General features: G+C 44.4%; 1 protein-coding gene across 1 annotated transcript in view; it reads left to right on the top strand.

Annotated features, from left to right (window-relative positions):
- The window catches only part of Arid5b (AT-rich interaction domain 5B), a 179833-nt gene extending 172756 nt beyond the window's left edge, over positions 1–7077 (top strand). The window contains 2 exon segments of the mRNA XM_052744796.1: positions 913–1314; positions 1316–7077. Coding sequence (XP_052600756.1) covers positions 913–1314; positions 1316–3079 — 2166 coding nt within the window. The 3' untranslated portion in view covers positions 3080–7077.
- The last annotated feature ends 17968 nt before the right edge of the window (positions 7078–25045 follow it).

Raw genomic sequence — 25045 nt, forward strand, 5'->3', positions numbered from 1 at the left:
CTGTTACGGAAAGGCTTGTCCATCAGCTGTATCACAGGTGAAAAGTTAAATTCGCCTGAAAGATTAGCGCTTAATGACTGAGTAGTAAATGGGTTGAACTGTGCCCATACCCACTGCAAACAGGAAGTAGCCATCCTCTAGATGACAATTTATTTCAATATATAGAAAATCTGTATTGAGGGTGACACCGCCCACCTGAATCATGTTCATTTCATTTTTGGCTTTGATAGCAATGAGTTTGGTGTGCCACAGAGGGACTTAGAATATTCCCTATCCCTGGGAGCACACATCCCATCTGCATATGTCTGTGGTATTTTAACAAGACCTGTACATCGTGGAGTTCTAAGAAATGATTAACGTTCTAAGAAATGATTAACATGTAAGCGTAGCTGGTTTCCGGTGGATCCCATTGAGTTCCTTAGGAAGGGATGGTTCTCAAGGAAAGGCCAGGAGTTAAGTTTGTTGTTTGTTATTGACATGGGGTTGGTTTAATTATTTGAACGAGAGACGCTTTAAAAAAAAAATCTTTCAGAGAAGTCTCATAAAATGCAATGTGTAATTTAAAACCTATTTGGATAATTGACTGATTTGACAGGAAGACAACCTTAGAATTAAACTGTATAGCAGGATGCAGAAGTGATGTGAGTGTGCCGATCATTGGTACATCACTCTGTTGTTTTGATAGGTGTCTCGTAAGGGGCTGAAGCGAACATGCTTGTTTCCCCGAATGTTTCTGTAATTTGGCTTCCTTTGTTTAGAGCCATGATTGGGGAGTAATAAAGCCTTATGAAAACTTGGCAAGCTGATTGACAAGCCTGGTTCCAAGCCCGCTGTGTGTGATGCTTTATTTCTTGACGAAGTGTGCCGATGTGCGTGGTTCTCTTCTAAGTGTCTCCTACAATGTTTGCCCAGGTTTCAGCGGAGCAAGGGAAGGAAGATGAGGCAGTAAGTCAGAAAAGCATCCCAGAGCCTCTTGCTGCTCCCGAAGTCAAGAAGAAACCAGAAGGGCACAAGGATCTTGCAGCGAGGGCGCCGGTGTCCAGAGCAGACCCAGAAAAGGGCAATGAGACTGACCAAGGTTCCACCAGTGAGAAGGAGGCTGAGGAGGCGGGAGACAAGGGCCCCGCCCCTATGCTCCCAAGCCCTCCCCTGCCTCCTGAAAGAGACTCAGCTCCTACCCCTGGGGCTGGCAAACAGCCCCTTGCCTCTCCCAGCTCCCAGATGGACTCAAAGCAAGAAGCCAAACCCTGTTGCTTTACAGAGAGCTCTGAAAATGACCTCCAAGAAGCACCCTTTCCCAGCTTTCCCGCCACCCCAGCCACCCCTGGCAAGCCAGAATGAGGCAGAGGAAGACAAGCTTCCCGCCATGACTAACTATATTGCCAACTGCACTGTGAAGGTGGACCAGCTGGGCAGTGACGACATCCACACCGCCCTCAAGCAGACCCCGAAGGTCCTTGTGGTCCAGTCATTTGACATGTTCAAAGACAAAGACTTGACCGGGCCCATGAACGAGAACCACGGACTTAATTACACGCCCCTGCTCTACTCCCGGGGCAACCCCGGCATCATGTCCCCACTGGCCAAGAAAAAGCTTTTGTCCCAGGTGAGTGGGGCGAGCCTCTCCAGCAGCTATCCCTACGGCTCCCCACCCCCTTTGATCAGCAAGAAGAAGCTGATTGCCAGGGACGACCTGTGCTCGGGTTTGTCCCAGGCCCACCACAGCCAAAGCTCTGATCACACGACCATCAGCCGGCCATCCGTAATCCAACACGTCCAGAGCTTCAAAAGCAAGGCCTCTGAGGAGAGAAAGGGCATCAATGAGATCTTCAAGCACGACAAACTGAGTCGGTCCGATGCTCACCGCTGTGGTCTCTCCAAGCACCAGCTCAGCTCCCTGGCCGACTCCTACATCCTGAAGCAAGAGGTGCAGGAGGGCACGGACAAACTATTAGAGAAGAGAGCGGTCTCCCACGCCCACATGCCCAGTTTCCTGGCAGACTTCTACTCATCCCCGCATCTCCACAGCCTCTACCGACACACGGAACACCATCTTCACAACGAACAGTCGCCCAAGTATGCCTCCAGAGACATGTACCAGGAATCTGAGAACAGCGCTTTTCTTTCTCACAAACACCCAGAGAAGGTCCATGTCAACTATCTCGCCTCTCTGCATCTGCAAGATAAGAAGTTGGCTGCGGCAGAAGCCTCCAGAGATGATCAACCAACGGACCTGAGCCTTCCCAAGAACCCACAGAAACTAACCAGCAAAGTCCTGGGCCTGGCCCACTCAGCCTCGGGGTCCCAGGAGATCAAAGGCGCCTCCCAGTTCCAGGTCGTCAGCAGCCAGAGTCGAGACTGTCACCCCAAAGCCTGCCGGGTATCTCCCATGACCATGTCGGCCCCTAAAAAATACCCCGAGTCGATTGCAAGGTCGGGAAAACCTCACCATGTGAGACTGGAGAACTTCAGGAAAATGGAAGGCATGGTCCATCCCATCCTGCACCGGAAGATGAGCCCTCAGAACATTGGAGCGGCTCGCCCTATCAAGCGCAGCCTGGAGGATTTGGATCTTGTGATCGCTGGGAAAAAAGCCAGGGCTGTGTCTCCCTTGGACCCAGCCAAAGAGGCTTCTGGGAAAGAAAAGGCCTCGGAACAGGAGAGCGAGAGCAGCAAAGGAGCCTACGGTGGGCATTCTGGGGCTGCATCCGAAGGCCCCAAGCTTCCGGTCTCCTCCCCCATCTTCCCAGGTTTGTATTCTGGTAGCCTGTGTAACTCGGGCCTCAACTCCAGGCTCCCGGCCGGGTACTCCCATTCTCTGCAGTACTTGAAGAACCAGACGGTGCTCTCTCCTCTCATGCAGCCCCTGGCTTTCCACTCGCTCGTGATGCAAAGGGGAATTTTTACGTCGCCGACCAATTCTCAGCAGCTGTACAGACACTTGGCTGCCGCGACCCCCGTGGGGAGTTCCTACGGGGACCTGTTGCACAACAGCATCTACCCGTTAGCTGCTATCAACCCTCAGGCTGCCTTCCCACCGTCTCAGCTGTCCTCTGTACACCCCAGCACAAAACTGTAAGCCTCGCTGTGCCCAGCATCCCCAGACGGCGGGGGGGTCCGTGCGCCAACCCCGGAGGGCTGGCTTGCAGAGTTGGAAGTCAGTATTCCTTCTCATCTGGCGATACAGTTCGTCCCAGCCATAGAGGCCTAAAGGCCAGGTGAACACGCCTACCTTTTTCGAGGACAACCCTAGGCTGGCCGGCCAGTTGTCCGTCCAACACAGATGGCCTAGGGCCTCCAGACCTCCTTTTCAAGTGGCTCTTTGTGAAGGGTATCTGTGTCTATCCCAGAAGAACTCAGAGGACCCCCCTGAGTTTGGATGGTAGGGAAGCAATCTGAGCAAAAAAAAAAAAAAAAAAAAAAAAAAAAGTGGGGGCAGGCTTTTCAAAGGACAGGGCAAGAAAGGACTGGCAAGCAACAGCCAGGGGATGTCCCTCTTTTTCATAAAACTCACCAAGTTCAATCAATGCAATGTATAGTAAAACTTAAAGAGACCTTTCATCCTGACACTATTAAACAATCCAGAGAAGTAAACACTGTTAAACTGTATATATTTGCTTCTTAAAGCTACCCGTATCACTGTTCACTCACCTAATTTATATACAGATAGTTCTGTTTTCTCCTGGTTCTTTCTTGTTCCTGCCCTGGGGTATTTTGGGGTTTATCTGTTTGTTTTGTTTGTTTTTCAATTAAACGGTAACTCTTCTATTTGCAGGTCTTCTGTTTTGGGTTTTTTTTTTTTTTTTTGGTGTTTTTGGTTTTTTGTTGTTTTTGTTTTTGTTCTGTTCCGTTTGCAAGGCTGACTGACTCTCTTAGTTGTTGATGTGTATTTTTATCAATTTTCCCCTTCCCCCCACTTCTTCTTTTGAGCAGCTTTGGGTGGTCAAGTTATTGTTTACAAATTGAAGCAACTGATTTTAGTGGAACCGACTGAGAAGAACCCGTGGAGAACACGAGCTAGCGGAAAGCCTGTGCCTTTGCGGGTCTGCGCCTCGAGGATTCCGGTCCTCCTAAGTGGCAGAGTTGAGAGAGCTTAGACACTGCTTCTCCAGCCAAATGCTTTGCTTTGAAGTATTGGATTATGTGAAAATATTAAGCATTGTACTCACCTTATCTAGGCTGTGAACCCGTCCTACATACCAGAGAAATCATAAAACAAAAAACCTTGTTGGCAAAAAGCCACTGACTAACGGTCTAGAGGACATACGTGTGGGCTGTGCAGACATTTTAGGAATTTCAAAACTTAAGAGCCAGGGTGACTCATGCTGGTGTTGGGACTGCACCTTTTAAATGGTCTGGAGAAGGGGACTGGGAAAGGATGGTGTGTGCCTGTCCAGCAGAGAAGGGGCTACCCAAGATCTGACCACTGGGCATCCCAGCCAGGCCTTGGCCCCTTGGGTGACAGAGTTATTGTCATCATCAGCTGGCTTTTTTTAGTTTCCTAGCAAGATTCTCCCAGGTTACCTCTTTGGGAAGTAATTGGATAATCTGTTTCAAAAGAAAGCCATCCTCCTTTGGTTTCTGGGGGGTGGGTTTGATGAGGATGTGTACACTTAAGGTGTTTTGTATCAAGTTTTTCACCACGTGGCCATACTGTCTACTCTGGGGTTTGTTTGACTGTCATTCTTGACACTGATTCCATTTGCTCCCAAGGTACTACATCTGCTAAGTGTAGCAAGTGGACCCATAGAGTGGATTTGCTTTCCCATCTCCACCCAACTCTGCCAAAAGCTGCTTGGAGAAGTCCCAGGTCCACTGCCCTCCTCTCTCTCGACACTACCAGTAGACTCCAGGACCATAGTTAACCAAGTCTTTTTATTTTTACCTCTGACATATTTAAGTCTATGAAACTTGATGACAGTTTTCAACATCTCTGAATAGGTAACTCAACTACAAAAATAATCAAAACCAGTGACCGTGAAACTGCGGTTCTTACGCAAAGCCATGCATGCCACTCACCTGTATTGAAATGTCCTCATGATATGAAGCCAAATAGTCCATGTAGTAACATGCTATCCAAAGGTGGAAACAAAGGAATGTAGCGACCCAGTGTTAAGAGTTCCATTCGCTTCAATTAATTATTTACCTTCCTGTGGAATAATATATATATTATATTATATTTAATAGGACCATAGATAGACTAGTATAACTTAGATCATAAATGTGCACATGCAGATTATTCTGCTGTTGCACAAGAAAGGGTATGTGTGTGTGTGTGTGTGTGTGTGTGTGTGTGTGTGTGTGTGTGTGTGTTGGGGGGGGGTCTCAATTCCAGCCAGCATAATGCTGGCCAGGACACAGTATGAGAAAGTTGCACTAGATTAAATGGTCAGAATCAGAAGAGGAGAAAAAAAGAACCAGGGATTCTGCAGCAGGCATGGGCTGGATCCATACATGGTCCCTGTGAGTTCGTTTCTCGAAGAAAACAGGGATGTCTGTGTCGCCGCGACCCCCCCCCCCACTCCCCCACGAGCTCACCCATTTGCAAGATGGGGTGATTGTTTTCCTCAGTGTGGTGAGTTGAGATGTGTTCATCATGTAGGAATTCGATCACACCATTTTCAAACAATGTCAACATAGTCCAGCTATTGTTTTTCTCATCTCTTCCGAGAGGAGACTCACTGTTTCTGCTGAAGGAAGCTCAGACCCTCGGCAAAAACATCAGGACAAATGCAAAGAACAGAAGCAGAAGCGGTGTGTTATTTATTTTAAAACTCCAAACGGGAGATCTTGGAAATCTTTCAAAAAGACCATTGAATTTTTCATTGGCTGAGAAGGACGTTTTAGAAAGTCTTAAATCAGGCTTTGTTTGCATTGTTTGAGTTCAAGGGGCCTTACTATTGAATGGCATTGCACAAGCCTTTCTTTGTGCAATCAAACCATTGTTATTGGTAGTTCTGTAAAGGAAACTGTGGAATCCAATTGGCACCGGAGTCATAAATCCATTTACCAAGTGTGGCTTCCGAGAAATGTTGCAATTCAAAATGCACTAAGCCCGTGAATTATTGGAGATTTGGAGATTCTAAATAATATTTAAAAATATATCATCTCCATGTAACTTCTGGCCTAACTTTTGGCAATTTGACTTAGAAATAAAATATAAAGGAAAAGTAAAATACCATGATGGCCCAACCAAACTTTAGGTTTAAAGTACTTTTCCTAGTAAGTGATTCAAAGGTGTTAAGTATTTGCCACAGGACTGATTTATTTCTTAGCTAGAAGCTCTCGATTTCGCTTGCTCATCAGGGCATCCATAGAAGGGTTTGTCAAGACTCCGTGTTGACGTCACAGCTTTGCAACCTGGTGCATGAATCCTTAAGTACTGTATTTCACTGTGTTGGTGTGTCTGATGGAAATTTCAAGGTGGTCCCACAAATATATTTTGTGTAGTGTGCCTTCAAAGAGAACCATTATTTCTCTTCACTTGTTGTCCCACTAAGTTACATTTGGTGGTGGTCAGCCAAGTCCCATGTGGTCCAGTTTGACTCATTGTCCCGAGTTGAGAGAGTAACGGGAACGGTTTTGCCCTGGTGAGACCCACACCCCTGGAGCAGTGAGCACCTCAGCTCCGGTGTTGGCTGTTGATGTATTGGATATTCTGCTTGTCTCCCCATGGCAGAAAGATCTCTGAAAAAAAAAATAGCAGCATAATCTCTTGGCTGTTTATACTTTTTTAAACTCCCCTGTGTTGTAAATAGTGTACACTTTGAGTGACTCCAGCTAATGTAACCTCTACGCTCTGTAAGGTGATCATTTGTATATAATGACCTGGCCCAGTGATGTTATATAATTTCCCAATGGAGAGGTTATTGAGTAACCTTTGCGTTAGTTTAAACACTACCAGAAGAATGCTGAGCCAACTATAAACACTCAATTTTGTATGTTTTCCAAATTGTACTTATTACTGCTTTTGATACTGTATTCCGTGCCAATAGTTTCCCAATCACATAGCAGGCAAGAGATATTTTGTACTTTTTGATCCACTGTAATATTTAATAAAAAATGTTACTATCTGTTTCCTTTGGGGTGTCTGTCACTTATTCCCGGGGAGCTTTGTGGCCTCAGCAGAGGATTTCCAGTCTCTGGTCTCTAGATTGGAGATGGTGATAATACTGAGTGTGGCTCACTGGGAACCTTCTGGAAGCTTCATGTACATATGGTTATGGCTGATTTACTAATGAGAAAAGGATAGCTTAGAGAGGCCTTCACTTATCCAAGATTGCCTGACTTACAAATGGCAGAGCTGAGATTTGAAGTCTGGGGCCCTAAAAATCTGGGCATGTCCTAGGCTAGCAGGCACATAAAATTACTGTTTGTTGGTTTAGTCAACAAATGTGTCTTGATACCTCTCTGGCCAGGCTAGGTGTACAGAACTGGGAATACAGGTAAGAGAAATACTGCCTGTGGAGGTGTAAGTCTCACTGGGAAGAGTCAGTCGGTCACCCTTATAACGGCGAAAGCCCAAGGTGGCCTCATTCTGGGGGAGAAGAGTTTAATGACTAACGTGAAGAGGAAGTCATCACTGAACCCTTATGCAGGACAAGCATGAATTAGCTAAGTGAGAGGGAACTGGGAGAGAGTAATTCAAGCACCAGGGACCACACGTGCAAAGGCCCCAAGGCAGGAGGGAGTTCATCTTACAGGAATGGAAGGGGTTCTGGGAGTGATAGCTTCCAAAGCATGATTACATCGAGGAGGGAATGTGGTTAGGTGAGGTTAAAGTATGGCAGGGATCATCTAAATAGGCCAGAACGAGCTTCCGGTCATTATCCTGACCAGAAAGAGAGGTTTAAGCAAGGTGGTCACAGGTTTGAGTTTGTCCCCGCTGATGTCATTCCCCAAAGAAAGGCTGTATGAAGGCAATTGAGCACAGCCTAATCTAGAGGTGGTGACCGTTTTGCTTGGGGGTGGTAGACTGGATGGTCACGTCTCAGAGGGCCTTGGAGAAAGAGCACAAGGGTTGAAAAGGTAGAAAAACAGATGCTGAGGAAGGCAATTGAGCACAGCCTAATCTAGAGGTGGTGACCGTTTTGCTTGGGGGTGGTAGACTGGATGGTCACGTCTCAGAGGGCCTTGGAGAAAGAGCACAAGGGTTGAAAAGGTAGAAAAACAGATGCTGAGGTCAGTATCTTTTGTATCCATTGGGTGGAGATGGTAGATAAAGATGTTGCGTCTTTCCCTTGAAGCCTGTGGGCTCCCCCCCCCCCCCCCCCCCCCGGCCCTCCTCAGCTAGTCTGTTGAAATGAGGCATTTACAAAACAGCACTGTGGATTCCTTTCCTAAGGAGTCACAGATAAGGCAGGAGGGACAGGGATGGGGTCAGTGAGGACTTTGGTGGCCGGTTAGGCGTAAGACCACATCATATCATCAGGATGGGCTTTGTGTAGACAGGAGAGGCCATGCCACCATAATTCTGGAAGGATGGGGGAAAACATATTTATTTAGATTAAAAAAAAAATACCAAGGACCCCTTTTCTCATTAGAATGACATCTCCATTGGACTATGGGGTCAGCAAGAGTTGTGACAACATGGCTGTGGCCTCACCCTCTCCTTGCTGAGAGCAATCCATTTTCTAATAGAAAGAACCCCTAGCCCCATGGTTATCTGACCCTCATTCGGATCGATGTGTATTTCGTCATATAATTTGACTTGGTTGAATCCATCAAAAGAACATCTTTCCCTCAGTGACACGTTTGGCCTTTGTAGATCAGAGTCCCTGAGTCATACACAACAGGAAACTTCATGATAAGTTATCTATTTTTAACCAGGCTTGGCTGGCAAATATTGTCAAAAGGGGACAATACTTTTGGTAAAGATTCACTCAGGCCACAAAAGCAATGAAAATGCCTAACGATGCATTCCAGGAAAGTGGCCAAAGAGAACAAATGTTTTACAGCTGATAGCGACCAGGAACTAAGTGATTATTTACAGTAAGTATAAGTGACAGAGGAAGAGTTGGAAATGACCAGTGGTCAGGAGTACGGTAGAATAAAGGAGAGCCTTAAGCGTGGTCTACAAAATAAAAGTAAATCGCATTAATTTGTGGTTCATGGATTCAGAATTCCTGAATTTGAGGACCTCTGGGCAAGTTCCCAGAAGTAACATTGTGAAGCATTTGTTGAAATAGTAGACTATTTTTAATCATGTTTTCCAGAACCATAGGCACTCAGCCAGCTGCCTTGTGTATAGGTCAAAACCATAGGCATTTAGCCAGCCGCCTCATGTATCGGTCAATCAGGTTGGTTCTCAGAATCACCACCATGGTCATTGTGTCTGACTCGCTGTAAGATGCAACCGTCCAGTACAAATTCCTGGGGTGGTAGAAATGTTCTGGAAGATTTTCCAATATCATATCTCATGGCCAGTGTGGCTACTGAGCCCCTAAAATGTGCCCCATGTGACAAAGAAACTGACTCCTGACTTCTGTCTAGTTTTAGATATTAAGTTTGAGTAGCCACATGTAGCTAGATACCAAATAAGACAATACAAATCTAGAAGATCCAGTTGACCAATTTGTGTGCTTGGTTAGAACCAACTGAAAAGATTCCATATCTGCACATTGCTAATATTACAAAGCATGGCGCCTCTTCTTGGCAAAAAGAAATGAATTACTTAATGGTGATGCCCTATCTCATTCTGGATTTACACATCACAGGAGTTAAAATCTTGCCAAATGAGTAAATCAATCATCGAGCAAGCACTAAGGGACGGCTACAATGACATCATCCTACAATCCAGCCCAACATTTTTGGTTAAATCTATGGGAAGAATGAACTCACTTTTCAGAATGTTTGTGACATGCTAGACAAAGCCATATTCATGTCATCTTACTTTATTCCATGACAATTTACCATTTACTTATAGAGTTGGGAGAGCAGTCAACATGAGATAGATTGCCAGGTAGTAAGGTGGAGTGGGGTGGGTGAGGTGGGGTGGGGCAGAGTGGGCATCTGTATGGTTAAGTCTATGACAGCCATGTTTTACTGTTTCCTTCAAGCCTGGGTCTGTTACTTCACTGATATAGAAATGATTCAAGTAATTAATTATACTGAGTGAGCCACACCACCCATGCTGCTTGAAATGTTTTTAATTGGGGTAGGGGTGGGGGTGATCTTCATCCATCTAATCGTCATAATAATCCATGACATCAATGTGACACTTATTTCTACAAAGATGAAAATAAACAAAACGGAAACTATGGTATTTATTTGTACTTCACAGCTGAGAAAAAAAAGAGGCGTCATTGAGATTTTGCTAACCTGTCAAGATGAACCACGCTGCCCTGTGGTGGCGGCAGAGCCATCTGATTACTTTTATCCCTTCACCTGTGTATAGCTAGGTCTTCTCCTTCACTCCCCACTTTGACCCCACAATTCCCCAAACAGAATCCACCAAAATGCTGAGTCTGCACATCCTTAGGCGATTTGAAAATTAATGAGACAAGAAGAGCAAAGACAATAAAAGGAGAATGCTCTCAATAAACCGTGTTAGCAGGAAAACACAGTCAGCGGACTGCTTAATTTAGTAGAATCTTAAGCTTAAAGAGAGAAAACTGGGATTAAAAAAAGTCTGTTTTCTAGGGAAAGAAGCTAACAAAATTTTCTCAAGAATTGTGAAGTTCATATAATTAAAAAATTGGTTGGTATGCTAGTGTTTCCCAGCCAAAAAGAACCAGGTTCTTTACAGTGTTAGAATCACTTCAGAGAACTGATGAATAGAAATGAATATACAATGTTTTTTATAAGTTCACTGCGATCTCATTGCCAAAAACTCAAAATGGATAGTTAAAGACAGAAAAAGTACAGACTGATCTCACTCGTAAACCACATGCAGAAATCTTAAGTAAGGCGCTAGCAAACTATCAAAGTATATGTTTTCATATGTACATACATTCAGATACCTGCATGTGTATATAAAAGTATGAAAATATACACTCAACAATTGCATATTCTAAGTATATTGAAGTAATAATAAATCATGCCAAGAAGTGTTTATTTTAGAACTGTAAGGATGTTAAAGGTTAGGAATTTTACTAATGAAATAATATGTTGAACCATCTGGAATAAAATTAAGTTGAGCCCACTCCTCAAGCCATTGACAAATGAACTCCAAGTGGATTAAAGATTTCATTACTAAAAAAAAAAAAAAAAAAAAAAAAAGACTAGCTAAAAAAGATCTTGAAGAAAACACAGAATCAGTTCCTAACCCTCATAGGGGAAAAGTCATTCTAACCAGGACTCACAATTTAGACACCATGCCAGCTTGAGCGGTCCTCTGTACAGACTTTCCATATGGAGAAATAAATTCCAACTTGCTAATCGTATTTGGAAAATAAGTATATGCATCTTTGCACAAAGACTTCATGTCCAACTACATATACTTACCTGTCAGTCATCCCAGGGGATTGCTTTTAGCCCCCTCTCCCCACGCCACCACGCCCCCAGGGTGCTCAAATCAACAGATAATCAAGAGCCCAATACAAATGGCTCAATATTTGGAAATCATCTGTCCATGCCCTCCTGCATACTTGAAATCATCACTAAGTAACCAGTAACATATATTTATTTTTAATTATGTGTTTGTGTGTGTCTGTGTTGGCGTGGGGTATGTCCATATGAGTGCCAGTGCCCAGGAAGGCCAAAAGAGGGCATCCGAGTCCCTCTGGAGCTGGAGTCTCAGGTAGTTCTGAGCTGCCTTACCTGGGTGTTGGGAAGCAACCTCAGATCCTCTGCAAACACAAGTGCTCTTCATCACTGAGCCATCTTGCTGGCCCCACCTAGATTACTTATAATATCGAAGATAATAAAATGCTATATAAATAACCATTTTACTTGGTTACTTAGGGAAAAAGGCCAAAAATACAAACAATGATCTTTTCATGTCTGGTATAGGCTCACTGATTTTTTTGGCAAATATTTTAATCTCCTAGTTGTTAAACTCACAAATGGAGAACTCAAAACACCATCATAGCTGAACATCGAACATGGCGCTTTCTGTTCTGCAGAGCGACCCTCGGGACTGCGGTCGGCCAGCTGCTCTGACCCAGAAGTCGCTGTCAATCATCAGAGATTTGCTGTGATGATTTTCGACACTCTTTGAACAACTGGAATCACCAAGCGGTTTTTACTACCTCCTTATTGCTTCTGTTTAACAGACAGCTGTGGGTCCCGTGCAATGTCGTTTACCTATACTATGAACCACAAAAGAAGGGGTTGGAGAGACGGCTTAGCATTAAGAGTACTTAGCGATCTTCCAGAGGTCACAGCTTGGGTCCCCAGCACCCCCTCAGGCAGCTGGCAACAGCCTGTAACTCTAGTTCTAGGGGATCATCGGACCCCCTCTTCTGGCCTCCATGGGTACCTGAACATGTGTGGCAGACATACACGAACACCCACACATTAATAAAAATAAAAACAAATCTTTTTAGAATGCTTAGAAATGAAGAAACAGAATTGGTATTTTTTTAAAAATAATATGATGACTCACCTGAAAAACGCAAAAGAATTTGCAGCTAGATTACTACTGTAATGTACAGGAGATCTCAGCACACTTGCTTAATTTAAGATTAAAACACTGTTGTCTGTAATACTTTTAGCTGCCAACCACAGCTAAAGTGATAATTTAATTTTTTGCCATTAAGGACAGCAATAAGACTAAAATGTACCTATGAATTAAATATAAAAAAATATTTTTGGAAGTAATTTGGCAGAACAGAGTGCAGATGTGTTTCATGTGGCTGGAATCTGAGAAAGAGCACGTTTAGGTCCCACTGAGGCCCCACACTCCTGAGGAGTGTATACGGGTGTCAGTTGCCATGTGTTTCTCCACACACAGACAGAGAACGGCACAAAAGCCTTCTCAAGGCACAGTGGAAACATTAGCAAGTGGAATGATGGGTAAGAGCTAACTGTTTAAAGTCTCTGTGTAACACTGTAAGAAGCTATCAAAACCAATGAGTAATGAAAAAAAATGCGCTGCTAGAACAGTCACAGAGTATTGGCCGTAATTAACCACACAGGGGTAACTGTGCTTGCTGTGAAAGCAAGAGAACCTGAGTTCAAATCCCCAGAACCACACTGTAAAAAGCCAGGCATGGCCCCACGTGTCTGTCACCTGAGTACTGTGGAGAGCAGGCAGGCAGATCGCCAGAGCTTACCGGCAGGCCAGCCCACCCCAAGTGGTGAGCTCCGGGTTCAGTGAGAGACCCTGTCTCAAAGAAATATCATGAAAGGTGGTAGAGGAAGACACCCCAAATCTCTCCATCTGGCCTCTACAGATGCATGTATGGATGTATACACACACACACACACACACACACACACACACACACAAGCCCCAACCATTTTTTAAAACAAAGTAATATAATGCATGCTGCTATGCTGTTTGTGGATATGTTTAAAGAATATATAAAAAAAAATGTAAATAGCAACACATGGTAGTCCAGTTCCAAGAGGAAGGGAGAAGTTTTTAGTGGAAGAAACAATATATATATATATATATATATATATATATATATATATATATATATATATATAATTTGTATTTATAAAATATATAAAATATTTAAAATTTTTTATGTGTATGGGTGTTTTGCCTACATGTATGGCTATGACATGTGTGCCTGGAGCCTGCAGAGGCCAGAAGATGGCATCGGATCCCCTGAAACTGGAATTACAGACAGTTGTGAGTCACTATGTGGTTGCTGGGAATTGAATCTAGGTCTTCTAGAAGAGCAGCCAGTGCTCTTAACTTCTGAGTCATCTTCCTAGCCCCTTTAATTGCATTTTGAGATCTGAAGCAATGTGGAAAAAGCATTATACTTACTGGATTTGGGTGAAAAGAGTATGTTGATGTATTATTATATTATGACATATTTTCTTTCTTTCTTTTTTTTCAAGACAGGGTTTCTCTGTGTAGTCCTGGCTGTCCTGGAACTCACTCTGTAGACCAGGCTGGCCTCGGACTCACAGAGATCCACCTGCCTCTGCCTCCTGAGTGCTGGGATTAAAAGTGTGCGCCACCACTGCCCGACATATTTCCATATACTTCAAATGGCTCTCACTGTATAAAACAGAGCTAGTGGCATGCACTTCTGCCTTTAGCGTGCTGGCTTACCTCCTCCAATCCTCAGAGAGCCGTTCTGAACCTTGGGAGGGAGGTGACTCCTCCTGGTGTCCTGCAGTAATGCTGCAGGACAGAACCTCCACCCAGAGGTAAGGTTCTACACAGCTGATGCGCAGCTGACGCAGATGCCGGGAAGTGACCGCCACGCAGCTGCAGGAGGCTCTGCTTATATGACGTACACCGAGTGGCTTTCATGGATGAGCCCCTTGCTTCGGACCTTCATTTGCATTAGCATGCAACACTCACAGCAGCTTGAAGGATGGAAACCTGCCCTGTCACTATCACCATTTCAAAAACTCAGGCAATGCAGGCATGAAAGCACGACCCAAGATCCCTGCGAAGTAAGTACCAAGGCAAGTTGGACCCCGGGGCATGACTGTGGAAGCTCTTGTTTCTCATGACCAGGTGGCCACTCCACAGCCAGACATATCAAGATGCTTGCCGACATGTCTCCTGCCTTATCAAACCCAACTCCTCTCTTGAGGTTTCTACTCCTAGCGTTTACCTTCTTCGCAAAGACCGCACCTCCAAGCATCATCCAGCTGAAAATCACATTTTAACATAAATTTCCGGGGGAATACAGATGCCCAGTCTATAGCAATAATATACGTCATTGAGAAGCTGGGTCAACCTTAAGCCTTTCAGGTAAAGACAAAGAGTTTAAATTGCTCGTTCACTGAGGCCTGCAAGGAAAAGACCATGGCGGTCTCCTATTACATTCCTTTGCTCAGCCCTTAAAAACCCATAGTTTTTATAATGAAAATAACGGACATTCTGGAAAAGAAGAGTACTTTCTTCTAAAGTTTAAGACAATATCAAAGCACCAAGCAATGTCATATTTGGGACAGGCCGCTTCAGACTGATAGACAACTCTTTTTTTTTTTTTAATAGTTGAGGGATTTTATTCAGTAAAGCACAGACTCTAGCTAAATCCAACTCTTAGTGACAGACAGAGAAGAACCCTGGTTGCAGGACTGAGGCAGCGCCCCTCTGCCTCTCCCAGAGCACATAGTCTACCCTGGATTCGGAAATCTAAGGGTGTGGGTATGACCAAAGAGAACAGCCACTGAGCTGTAGTCGCATAAAGCAGGTGGGCCAGCGTCAACTGGGGCTCAGGGAAGACTCTTTGAAAGTTGTGGCTGCTCAGCAGAGACCAGGGAAATGATGACTAGGCAAAGAGGACGCATGAAATCCCACAGACAAGATAGCGCATGATGTTCTAGGAACTGAGAACACAGAGGGCTGCGGTCAGGAAGGGGGAGCAGGGTTTTCACGGGGGCAGAACAGACCTGCTGGGTAGACTTCATGACTTGGCAAATATCATCCTTCTGGAATAATTTATATCCAGTAGAGTGAGCTAGGCCCAGGAAATACAAGAATTCCATGGGACAAACAGTAAGGAACAACCAGGGAATTCAGAGAGAGGACAAATTAGACACACACACACACACACACACACACACACACACACACACACACACACAATTGTGTAAAAGATCTCGCTCAAAATACCAAGCAAAATAATCAGGGAGGTAAAACATAAGATGTAACTTGCAGAGTGCTCGTTATAAACACTTCAATAAGTATGAATAAACCTCCAAACGACTGGATTTGAAAGACGAACTGCAGCCTGATGGGAAAACACTGTTTCCCCACAAATTAATATTTAAATTGAATGAAATTCCAATAGAAACGGTCATTTTTAACATTTCAGGATAAGTTAAAGTAATATTAAGGTTCATTTATAAAACCAATTATGAAGATTAATCTGAAACATTCCTGAAAGTGAAATGTAATATAAGGAATTATCCCAGCTTGACAGCTAAGGCCAATTTAAAGCCCCAATCACTAAAATACCTTGGACCAGAAAAAAGTAGACCAAGAAATAAGTATGCAGACTCCATTAAATGAAACCAGGTCCACCTGAGAATTAACATGTGAAAATGAGACATTTTATAACAGTAGGAAAAGGAGATTCCCCAGTTGATGATGCTGGATCAATAGCTCATTAGGAGAGGAAAAATTAAGTTGGCTATCTGCTTTACCCAATATCCTAGCATTGATTCCCAGTGGATCAAAGATTTAAATACAAAAAGCAGTGAAGAAGCGCGTGTGTGCACACACAGACACACACACACACACACAAAGAGGTTTTAAAACTTATAAAAATTTGAAAAAGTGAATGGCTAATTTTATACGCCTGGAATAAGGAAGGTTTTAGGAAGGTCTGGACACACAGACGTCCCAAAGAATCAATATTCTTTTATATAAAAACTGCAGTTGGAGTTGTGAGCAGGATGCCCTAAACCAAGAGAGAAGAAAACTGAAGGTGACGGGCTGGGGAATCTTCATAAGTCATGTGTCAGGAAAGGGGCAGATCACCTTTCTTTTCAAAAAGTGCATGTAAAGAAAATAGAGGACTGATCAAAAGTCCACCATGGAAGAAGTAGATGAAGGGTACAGACAGCCGATTGCCAAACAGTAAAAATAAAAAACCTCAGTAATTACAAAAACCAGCAAACAGCAAGCAGAGACTTTTTTTTTTTTAACTCAGACTTCCAGACACTAAACGGCAAGGCCCTTTGCTCAACCAATTATGAACAATTAGACTTGACCAAGGCCGGGGTGGCAGACTGGGTCACCGCCAGTAAGAAATCAGAGAAAATTTATCTAATTTTAAAGGTATCATTTGCACATAACAGTTACTCTGCTGGGAATTTTCCTATATAAATCCTACCAATGTTTGCTGTGGGATGTTCTGTATGCTGTGAGTATGTGTTGCTCTGATTGGTTGATAAATAAAATGCTGATTGGCCAGTAGCCAGGCAGGATAAACAGATGAGGAGAATTATGGGAAGGGGAAGGCTGAGTCAGGAGATGCCAGCCTGCCATCCAGGGAGCAGCATGAAATGGCACACAGGTAAAGCCACGGAACACGTGGTGACACATAGATGAACAGAAATGGGCTGAGTTTAAATGTAAGAGCTAGTCAGTAGTTAGCCTGAGCTAATGGCCAAGCAGTTTTAATTAACATAAGCCTCTGTGTGTTTACTTGGATCTAAGCGGCTACAGACTGGGCGGGACACAGGTAAACATTCAGCTACAAATGTTGATCAAGAGATGTGTGCAAGTGGATGCATGGAGACACTGCTGGTCCAAACAAAGGAGAAAGTAACCCACAATCCAACACTAGTTGCATGGAGTAGGATGCTCCCTTATGAAGAGTTAGTATTGGAGACTGGAGAGATGCTCAGTGATGAAGAGCACTTATTGCTCCTGCAGGCGACTGATGCCAGGTTCCCAGCATCCACAACCATCTGTGACTCTAGTTCCAGGGGATCTGACACTCTCTTCTGACCTCCTCAGACACCAGGCACACTCGTGATGCACAGACATACGTGTAGGCAAAGCGTTCATACTCGTAAAATTGATCTTTAAAACATTTTAAGAAGTGTTACTATTCAGCTGGGGAAAAGAAGACGTGTTTTCATGTGGAGTGGGCGAAAGGAATGGATGATGGTGTATATGGGTTCCTCTCTTTCTGGTCAGTTTTAGAGGAAACAGCAGACAGATGTTCATGCCAGCATGGGTAGGAATGTCATTTTTATATTTGATTCTATTATTTGTTCTACTATTGGATATTTTCCGATTATTTTTATTTTATGTGTATGAGTGTTTTGCCTGCACATACGTATGGACGTGTGTGTGTGTGTGTGTGTGTGTGTGTGTGGTGCCCTTGGATGTCAGAAGAAGGAATTAGATCATCCAGAACTGAAGCTACAGATGGTTGTGAGCTTCCACATGGGTGGTGGGTGCTGGGAACCGAACCCAGCTCTTGTTCGAGAGCAGCAAGTGCTCTCAACTGCTGAGCCATCTCTCCATCCCCATTATCAGACATTTTTAAGTATATAAACTAATCATTTATTAAAACATGAAAATGAAGTGAGGGGTGCTGAGGAGATGATCAGTGAGTAAATCACCTCCCATGTAAGCATGAGGACTGGAGTTCAGATCCTCAGCACCTGTGTGTAAACGCTGGGTGGGCGTGGCCACCAGCCTGCTATCCCAACACTTTGAGAAGCAGAGACAGGAAGGAGGTCCTGAGAATCTGACTAACTGGAGTCGCCAAATTAGCAAGCTCTGGGCTCGACTGAAAGACCCTGCCTCCCTGAGTAAGGTAAAAGTGCTTCAAGAAGACTCAGTGTAAACTCTGGTCTCCACAGATTCAGACATACAGATGCATGTGCGCGTGTATGCACGCATGCATGAACACACATAACACACACACACACACACACACACAAATGCAAAAAAAAAAAAAAAAAACATGAAAATGTAGTGCCCAGATAGTGGAGTGACGAACCTTTTTTTCTTGAAATAAATGCCTGTAGCTTTGAAAGAGTTGAGGTGGGAGGCTGGAGAGAGATAGCCTGACAGAGAGAGTGTACTTGTAATCAGACTTTCCTTAGGGACGTCAGCTCACAAACGATGGCACAGACACTTATTAGTAATTATGAGAGCTCAGCCTTAGCTTCGGCTTGTCCCACTAGCTCTTATAACTAAAATTAACCATTTTTTTTAAATTAATCTACCTTCTACCATATGGCTTTTACCTCTCTCCCATTTTTGTGTGTCTGCATTGTTCTGTGTCTCAATGGCATCTCCTACATGCTTTGATTATCTCCTCTTCCTCTCTCTGCCCGGAAGTTCTGCCTATCTCTCCTACCTAGCTATTGGCCATATAGCTTTTTTTTTTTTTTTTTTTACACCAATCACAGCAATACGTGTTCACACAGTGTACAAATATCCCATAACAGTGTACTGCTTCTCAGAGGACCTAAGTTTGGTTCCCAGTACACATATGTAATTCTAGCTTCTTCTGACCTCTGTAGGCACCTGCATTCACACATACACACACACACACACACACACACACACACACACATTCTGGTGCGTGTGCATTCACATATAAAAAAATACTTTTAAAGAGATACCAGAAATACACCGATTAAGACAATTAAAACTGAAATAGCCCTGAGGACATCTTCAGGGTCCCTGGAGCAGGTATTTCTAGAGCAGGAGACTTTCCTGTGTCTCACAGATTTCCCCACTTGCCTCCTGTAAGGATGCTCCCAACTCCCTACACCCCCGTACCATACACAGCCATCAGAGCACATGGCTTCGGTACCAGGAGGGTTAAAACAAACAGAAGGAAATCAGACTTTAAAAAGAACATCGTTACAGTTTGTACACGCATTTCCTCTCTGCAGATAAAGCTGAAAGAGATGACAAAACCAGATACAGGCTCACCTCTCGTCTTCTCCATCTGCTGATCTGGGCAGACTGCGACGGCTCACGCTATCCCATCCTTCCTCCACCCATGCGAGCTCCAGGGCCCTAAACATCTTAGGCTTTGGGCTGGATACCAAATCACTTGGTGGTCCTGCCTGGATCTTCTGTCCTCCATTGCCTGTGTCTCAGGCTCTTCTCCTTGGAGTTTCCTGAGAAGGTGATTCTGTCCAATGGATCCTCACTGGGCCATGCTCCTGGACCACTTCAGTGCACTCTGTGGGGTACAACACGGTCTGTAGACCTGGAAAAGCTGCCAGGTGCTTCTAGAAGCCTCAGACAACAATTAAGCAACTGCATGAAAAGGGAAAACTGAAGGGAAAAAAATCAACCAAGAATTTGAGATGCTAATGAACTAATCCAGACTTTATCATAATAGCAAGGCATACCGTTCATGTGTCCATCTCCACAGCTCTGGGACTGTAAATGACTGTAAATAGCAACCCCCAACTCAGTAACTCTCTGATAAGCCTTTCTTTGAGAATGCAGAAGACATGGGAGATGTGAGGCTTAATTGGAATACAATAACATGATGCTGAGTCCAATTTAGAACCAGATGTGGGAGCACATCAGGAAAGGCCAACAGCAGAGGGCAACAGGCAAATCCTCCTGCCTCTCCATACAGATGTAGAACCAGCCTTCTACAGAAAACTTGGGCCAAATGGAATGGTGGCCTAGGTGAGTCAGGGAAGAAGCTCCTAGCCCGAGACAGCAGAACTTCCAGAGAATTCCTGACAACAAAAAGGAAAGAATTGACCTCATTAATACAGGACAAAACTTTCAAAACTGTCCTGTAGAGAGCAGACATAATTTGCCCTGACTCGAAGCATGTGGGTACTAGGGCCTGGTTTCTCAAGTGTCTCATCTATGGAACCTGAGAAGAAAATGTCTTTGTGTTTCCTTGCCCCACAAAGAGGTAAAAGCATCCTAATGTAAGCACTGGATGTTAGATAGAATTCAGGAGCCCTTGGCTGTGTTCAAGGCTGACTCATGGATGGTGTCCTAATGTCTTAGTTTATGTTCCTGGTGCTGTGACAAAACACCCTGACCAAAGCAACTTCATGGAGAAAGAGCTCATTCCATCACTGGGGGGAGTCATAGGGATAGGATTTGAGAGAGTTGGTCACAACACTCTGTAATCAGAAACAGAGAACAGTGAATGAAGATCTGCTACAGTTCTGCTCGCTCTCTTCATTCACGCCCTGGGAATGGTCTACCACAGTGAAGATGGGTCTTCCCACATCAATACCTAATCAAGATAATTCTTCACAGGCCTTTGCAGAGGCTAGCCTTAATGTAGGCAATCCCTCACAGCCATACCCCAAGGCCTACTTCCTAGGTGTCCATCTGACCATATTAAACTATTACACTAACTTCTTCACACTTTGGTTTGCTTGTTTTTTTTTTAGAACAGGACTTTGTGGGAGGGGCAGGAGACATTTACACGTGTCTGTGAGGTACAGGAGGGTCTGTGGAGACCCTCCCTGCACCAGGCATGGGCTTAACCACTGGCAATGACATCATACTAGAAATAGAGGATATTTGATTTCCTGAAGAGAGAGTCAGACAACAGGTGAGAAAAGAGGGGGATAATTTTAGAAAATGAGAGGGCTCATGGATAAGAAGCCACCAGGAGGTCAAAGATGAGTGTCCAACGTGAGAAAGCTAACCAAAAAGAGAGGCGTGGAATGTCCTGCACAGGGGGACTTCATCCTCAGTAGAACAGAGAAGCCAGCAGCTTCTCCACCCTGCAGTACTCCTGACTAGGCCCTTGGCTGGGATATCAGACTCAACAACGCTGCAAACCTAGTTCCTGAAACTGCTCGGCTCACAACCAAACCCCCAGACACACAATGTCATGATGATGGACCCACACTCTGGGTCTTCATGGCCCAGCGAAACCAGCAGGGTAGCAGATGCAGTCAAGTCTATCAAAGAAGAGTACGAGGAAGCTGGCATCTGCACAAGCCAGTCCAGAAGGATGGGCAGGATGTCTCTGCTCAATTTCATCTACTTCTGATCTTTTTCAGTGTGTGTGCGTGTGTGTTGTGTGTGTGTGTGTGTGTTATGGGAGGAGGGTGCTCCCCCAAACAAAAATGACCTATCGCTGTAATAACAATAACGGTAAACATTAATTTCTGCTTAGTCTTTGGGCATAGTTCAATGTGCACCATGTGTGAACTCATTTACCTCCCGTGATTGCTCCTGGGCACACACTGACGTCATGCCCTTTTCCAGTTGGAAGAACACAGACACAGTTCAGAGAGTGGTTTTTGACCAAGTGTAAAGTGGCAGAGATGGAGGCGGGCCATCTGAAGGCCTGGGTATTTCTTTTGACCATTGTGCTGTGCAACCTTTCATGGCCATCGTTTGTTCTCAAGTTGAGTTGTGGTTTTCTAGAGGTTCAAGTTCAAAGTTGTGTAGGTGGATGGTGATGGCAGAAAGTGACAGGAGGTCTGGAGGTGGATGATGATGGTGGCTCAGATAATGTCACCAAACTGAAGACTTGAAAGTTATTAAAGTGTCTGATGTTATGATACATATATCGTAATCCACACATGACAGAATAAAGAGATAGAAGATGTAAAATTCAAACAAATTTCAGAGAAGTAACTTTTATCACCAAACTTGTCTAACCAATTTAATTTTTTGTAAAAATCTATTTGTTATCGTTATTGTTGTTGCTGCTTGCGATGGGCATCTTGCCATGTTGCCAGGCTGGTCTCAAGTGGTCCTCCAGTCTCCCAGCTTCCTGAGAAGATGGGACTACATGAATGTCTTAGTTAGGGTTTCTATCGCTGTGAAGAGGCACACTGACCATGGCAACTCTTATAAAGGAAAACATTTAATTGGGGCTGGCTTATAGTTTCAGAGGTTTTGTCCATTGTTATCATGCTGGAGAGGTAGCTGAGAGTTCTATATAAGGATCTGCAGGTAGCAAAAAGAGCATGAGACATCGGGCCTGGGTTGAGCATCTGAAACCTCAGAGACCACCCCCAGTGACACGCTTCCTCCAACAGGTCACACCTCCAATAGTGCCACTCCCTATGAGCCTATGGGGGCCATTTACATTCAAACCACCACAATGCACATACTGCTATACCTGTCTCACTGAACTTTTTAGGAAATTAAGTAGAAGATGAGAAGGATTTTCTCAGAGTCTAGAGAACATGGGCCAAGAATCTCTCCCTCTTGTTGAGAACTCTCCTCTCTCTTGGATACTGGGTGGGTCTCTTTGGGCATCACTCCTGGAGATTAACTATCTTCTCACCTTGTGTCCCTCCTATCCAGAAGTCCAAAAGTTGCTAGTTGATCAGTTGGCTGAACATTTTTCTTGGATAGTTGAGAAACGGCCCAACGAAGACCTCTACATCCTTCTCCTCATAACCATTACCAGAAGTTTCAAATCCCAGATTCAGAATCGTTCTTGGCACGTCCATGCAACTGAAACACAAGGAAGTACTACGTGAATCGCCACGTGCTTCGCCATCCCCAGAGATGGAGGTCTCCTGGAGTTTGCAAGAAGCCAGCACTATCCTGAAACCCCAAGTAGCTTGGGTATCAAGAGCTGTGGGATGCTAAAGAGGGAGAGGCAAGAGCTGAGAGCTCACCGTGTTCAGTAAGCGAAGGATGCCCAGGTGTGCCGAGGAGCTCTGCAAATCCCTGAAACCTGTGTCCTTATCAAGTTGGCCTCTTTCAGTCCTTCAGTAGAATCCCTGCCGGGACCTCAGCTTGACTGACCTCTGGAGTCCTTCAAAAGTTTCTAACTCCCAGGAATAGGAGTCTAGTGTCGGCATTTCTGGCCCGAGACCATACAGCTGATCAGGAGCGATGCTTGGATTCAGACTTTCGGAGCTAGTACAGTGGCTGCTGAGGAGCCCTGTAGGGGGAGTAAAGGGAGTCCAGGTGAGAAGGAAAGGCAAGGGAGGAGGAACAGCTAAGACAAGAAGGGGGAAGAGAGGGGAAGAGGGAGGAAGGAGGAGGGGGAGAGGAATAGAAAAAAAATAACAAAGATGGAGGACTCACTCCTCTGCTCGAATTCAAAACCTACTGTAAGTTCTAGTATCAAGGGAGTGTGTCGCTGGCACAAGGTTAGCCACCCAAATCAATGGCGTAGAATCAGAAATACACATCTGTAGTCAGCTGCTCTTTACCAAGGACACCAGCACAGTTCGGTGTGAGCACGATGTCTAATCCTCACTGTCACCTTCCCTGGATTTAGAATCACTGGGAGGGAGACACAGCTCTGGGTTTGCCTATGAGAGTACTTCCACAGAGAAAGGAAGCCCCACTTCAGATGGAGGTGGCACCATCCTAAGGACCGAGGTCTGCCACTTAATAAAAAGGAAAAAAAAAAAAGAATAAAGTGAACTGAGCACCAACATTCATCTCTTCTTTGCCTCTGGACTGTAGGTGCAATGTGACCAGACCTAGCTAACCAAGCTTTCCTGCCACGATGAACTATGTACCCTCAAACTGTGAGCCAACATAAACCCTCCTGTCTGTAAATTGCTCTTGTCAGGCATTCAGTCACAGCAAAGAGACAAGTAACTAATACAGAGGTCACGATTGTTGCCAGGGCAAAGGAATGAAGTTGGACCCCCTCCTCACCTCACATGTAAACATTAACCTGTTAGTTATTATGCAGTGCTGTGTTATCCATTAAGTGGCACTGTTTACCATACGAGAAAAGCCACGAGGCACGACAAAACCCACTATAAGAGTTGATTAGGGGAAGGGGAACAGAGGGCATGTGCTTGGGCCCATTGAAGATCGTGCAGGGAGAGAGAGGGGGGAATAGATGGGACTCACTTTTTATGAATTCTCCCCACACATGCGCATATGGGCTTATATAGCTACACCATACATGCGCATAGATTACGTGATCACACTGTGCACAAATTACGTGAGCACGCAGCGCAAGGATTATGTAAAACATAAGACCCTGGAATGATTAAGCTTCCTGCCAGCACATGCGAGGTCATGGGGGAGTGGCTAGGAATTCTATCATAGTCCACAATGATCAGTGATCTAAATACACTATTAATCTTATGAAACTCTTAGAGAAAAATAGAAGGAACTAGTAAGAAATTTAAAAGCCAGTTCAAAGAATTAGAGAAAATACTGACAAATCAAAATATCTTATTAGTATGCACTATGTATTATACATAAGGAAATCCTGAAACTTACCAATAAGTAGGCAAATCAAATGAAAAATGAACAAAGAATTTGTATGGATATTTACTCATAGGAGACATATGTGTGAGCAATACTCAGTTGGGAAATGCGTGACATTTCTGGTCATTAGGTCAATGTAAATCAATAGCACAGTGAGAGACCATTTCACACCCATAAACATGGCTATAGTTCTGTGAAAATGGCAAATGTCTTGGAAAGGGTGTGGGGAGATGGGGAGTCACATGTTTTACTGGCTCCAGTAATGTCTAGTGGTGTGGCAACTTTGGAAACCAGCTCATCCATTCTTTAAAAAGGTTACCAATAGATGAACTG

Source organism: Peromyscus californicus, unplaced genomic scaffold (genome assembly GCF_007827085.1).
Source record: "Peromyscus californicus insignis strain IS unplaced genomic scaffold, ASM782708v3 Scaffold_19__1_contigs__length_69161282, whole genome shotgun sequence".
Lineage (NCBI taxonomy): Eukaryota > Metazoa > Chordata > Mammalia > Rodentia > Cricetidae > Peromyscus > Peromyscus californicus.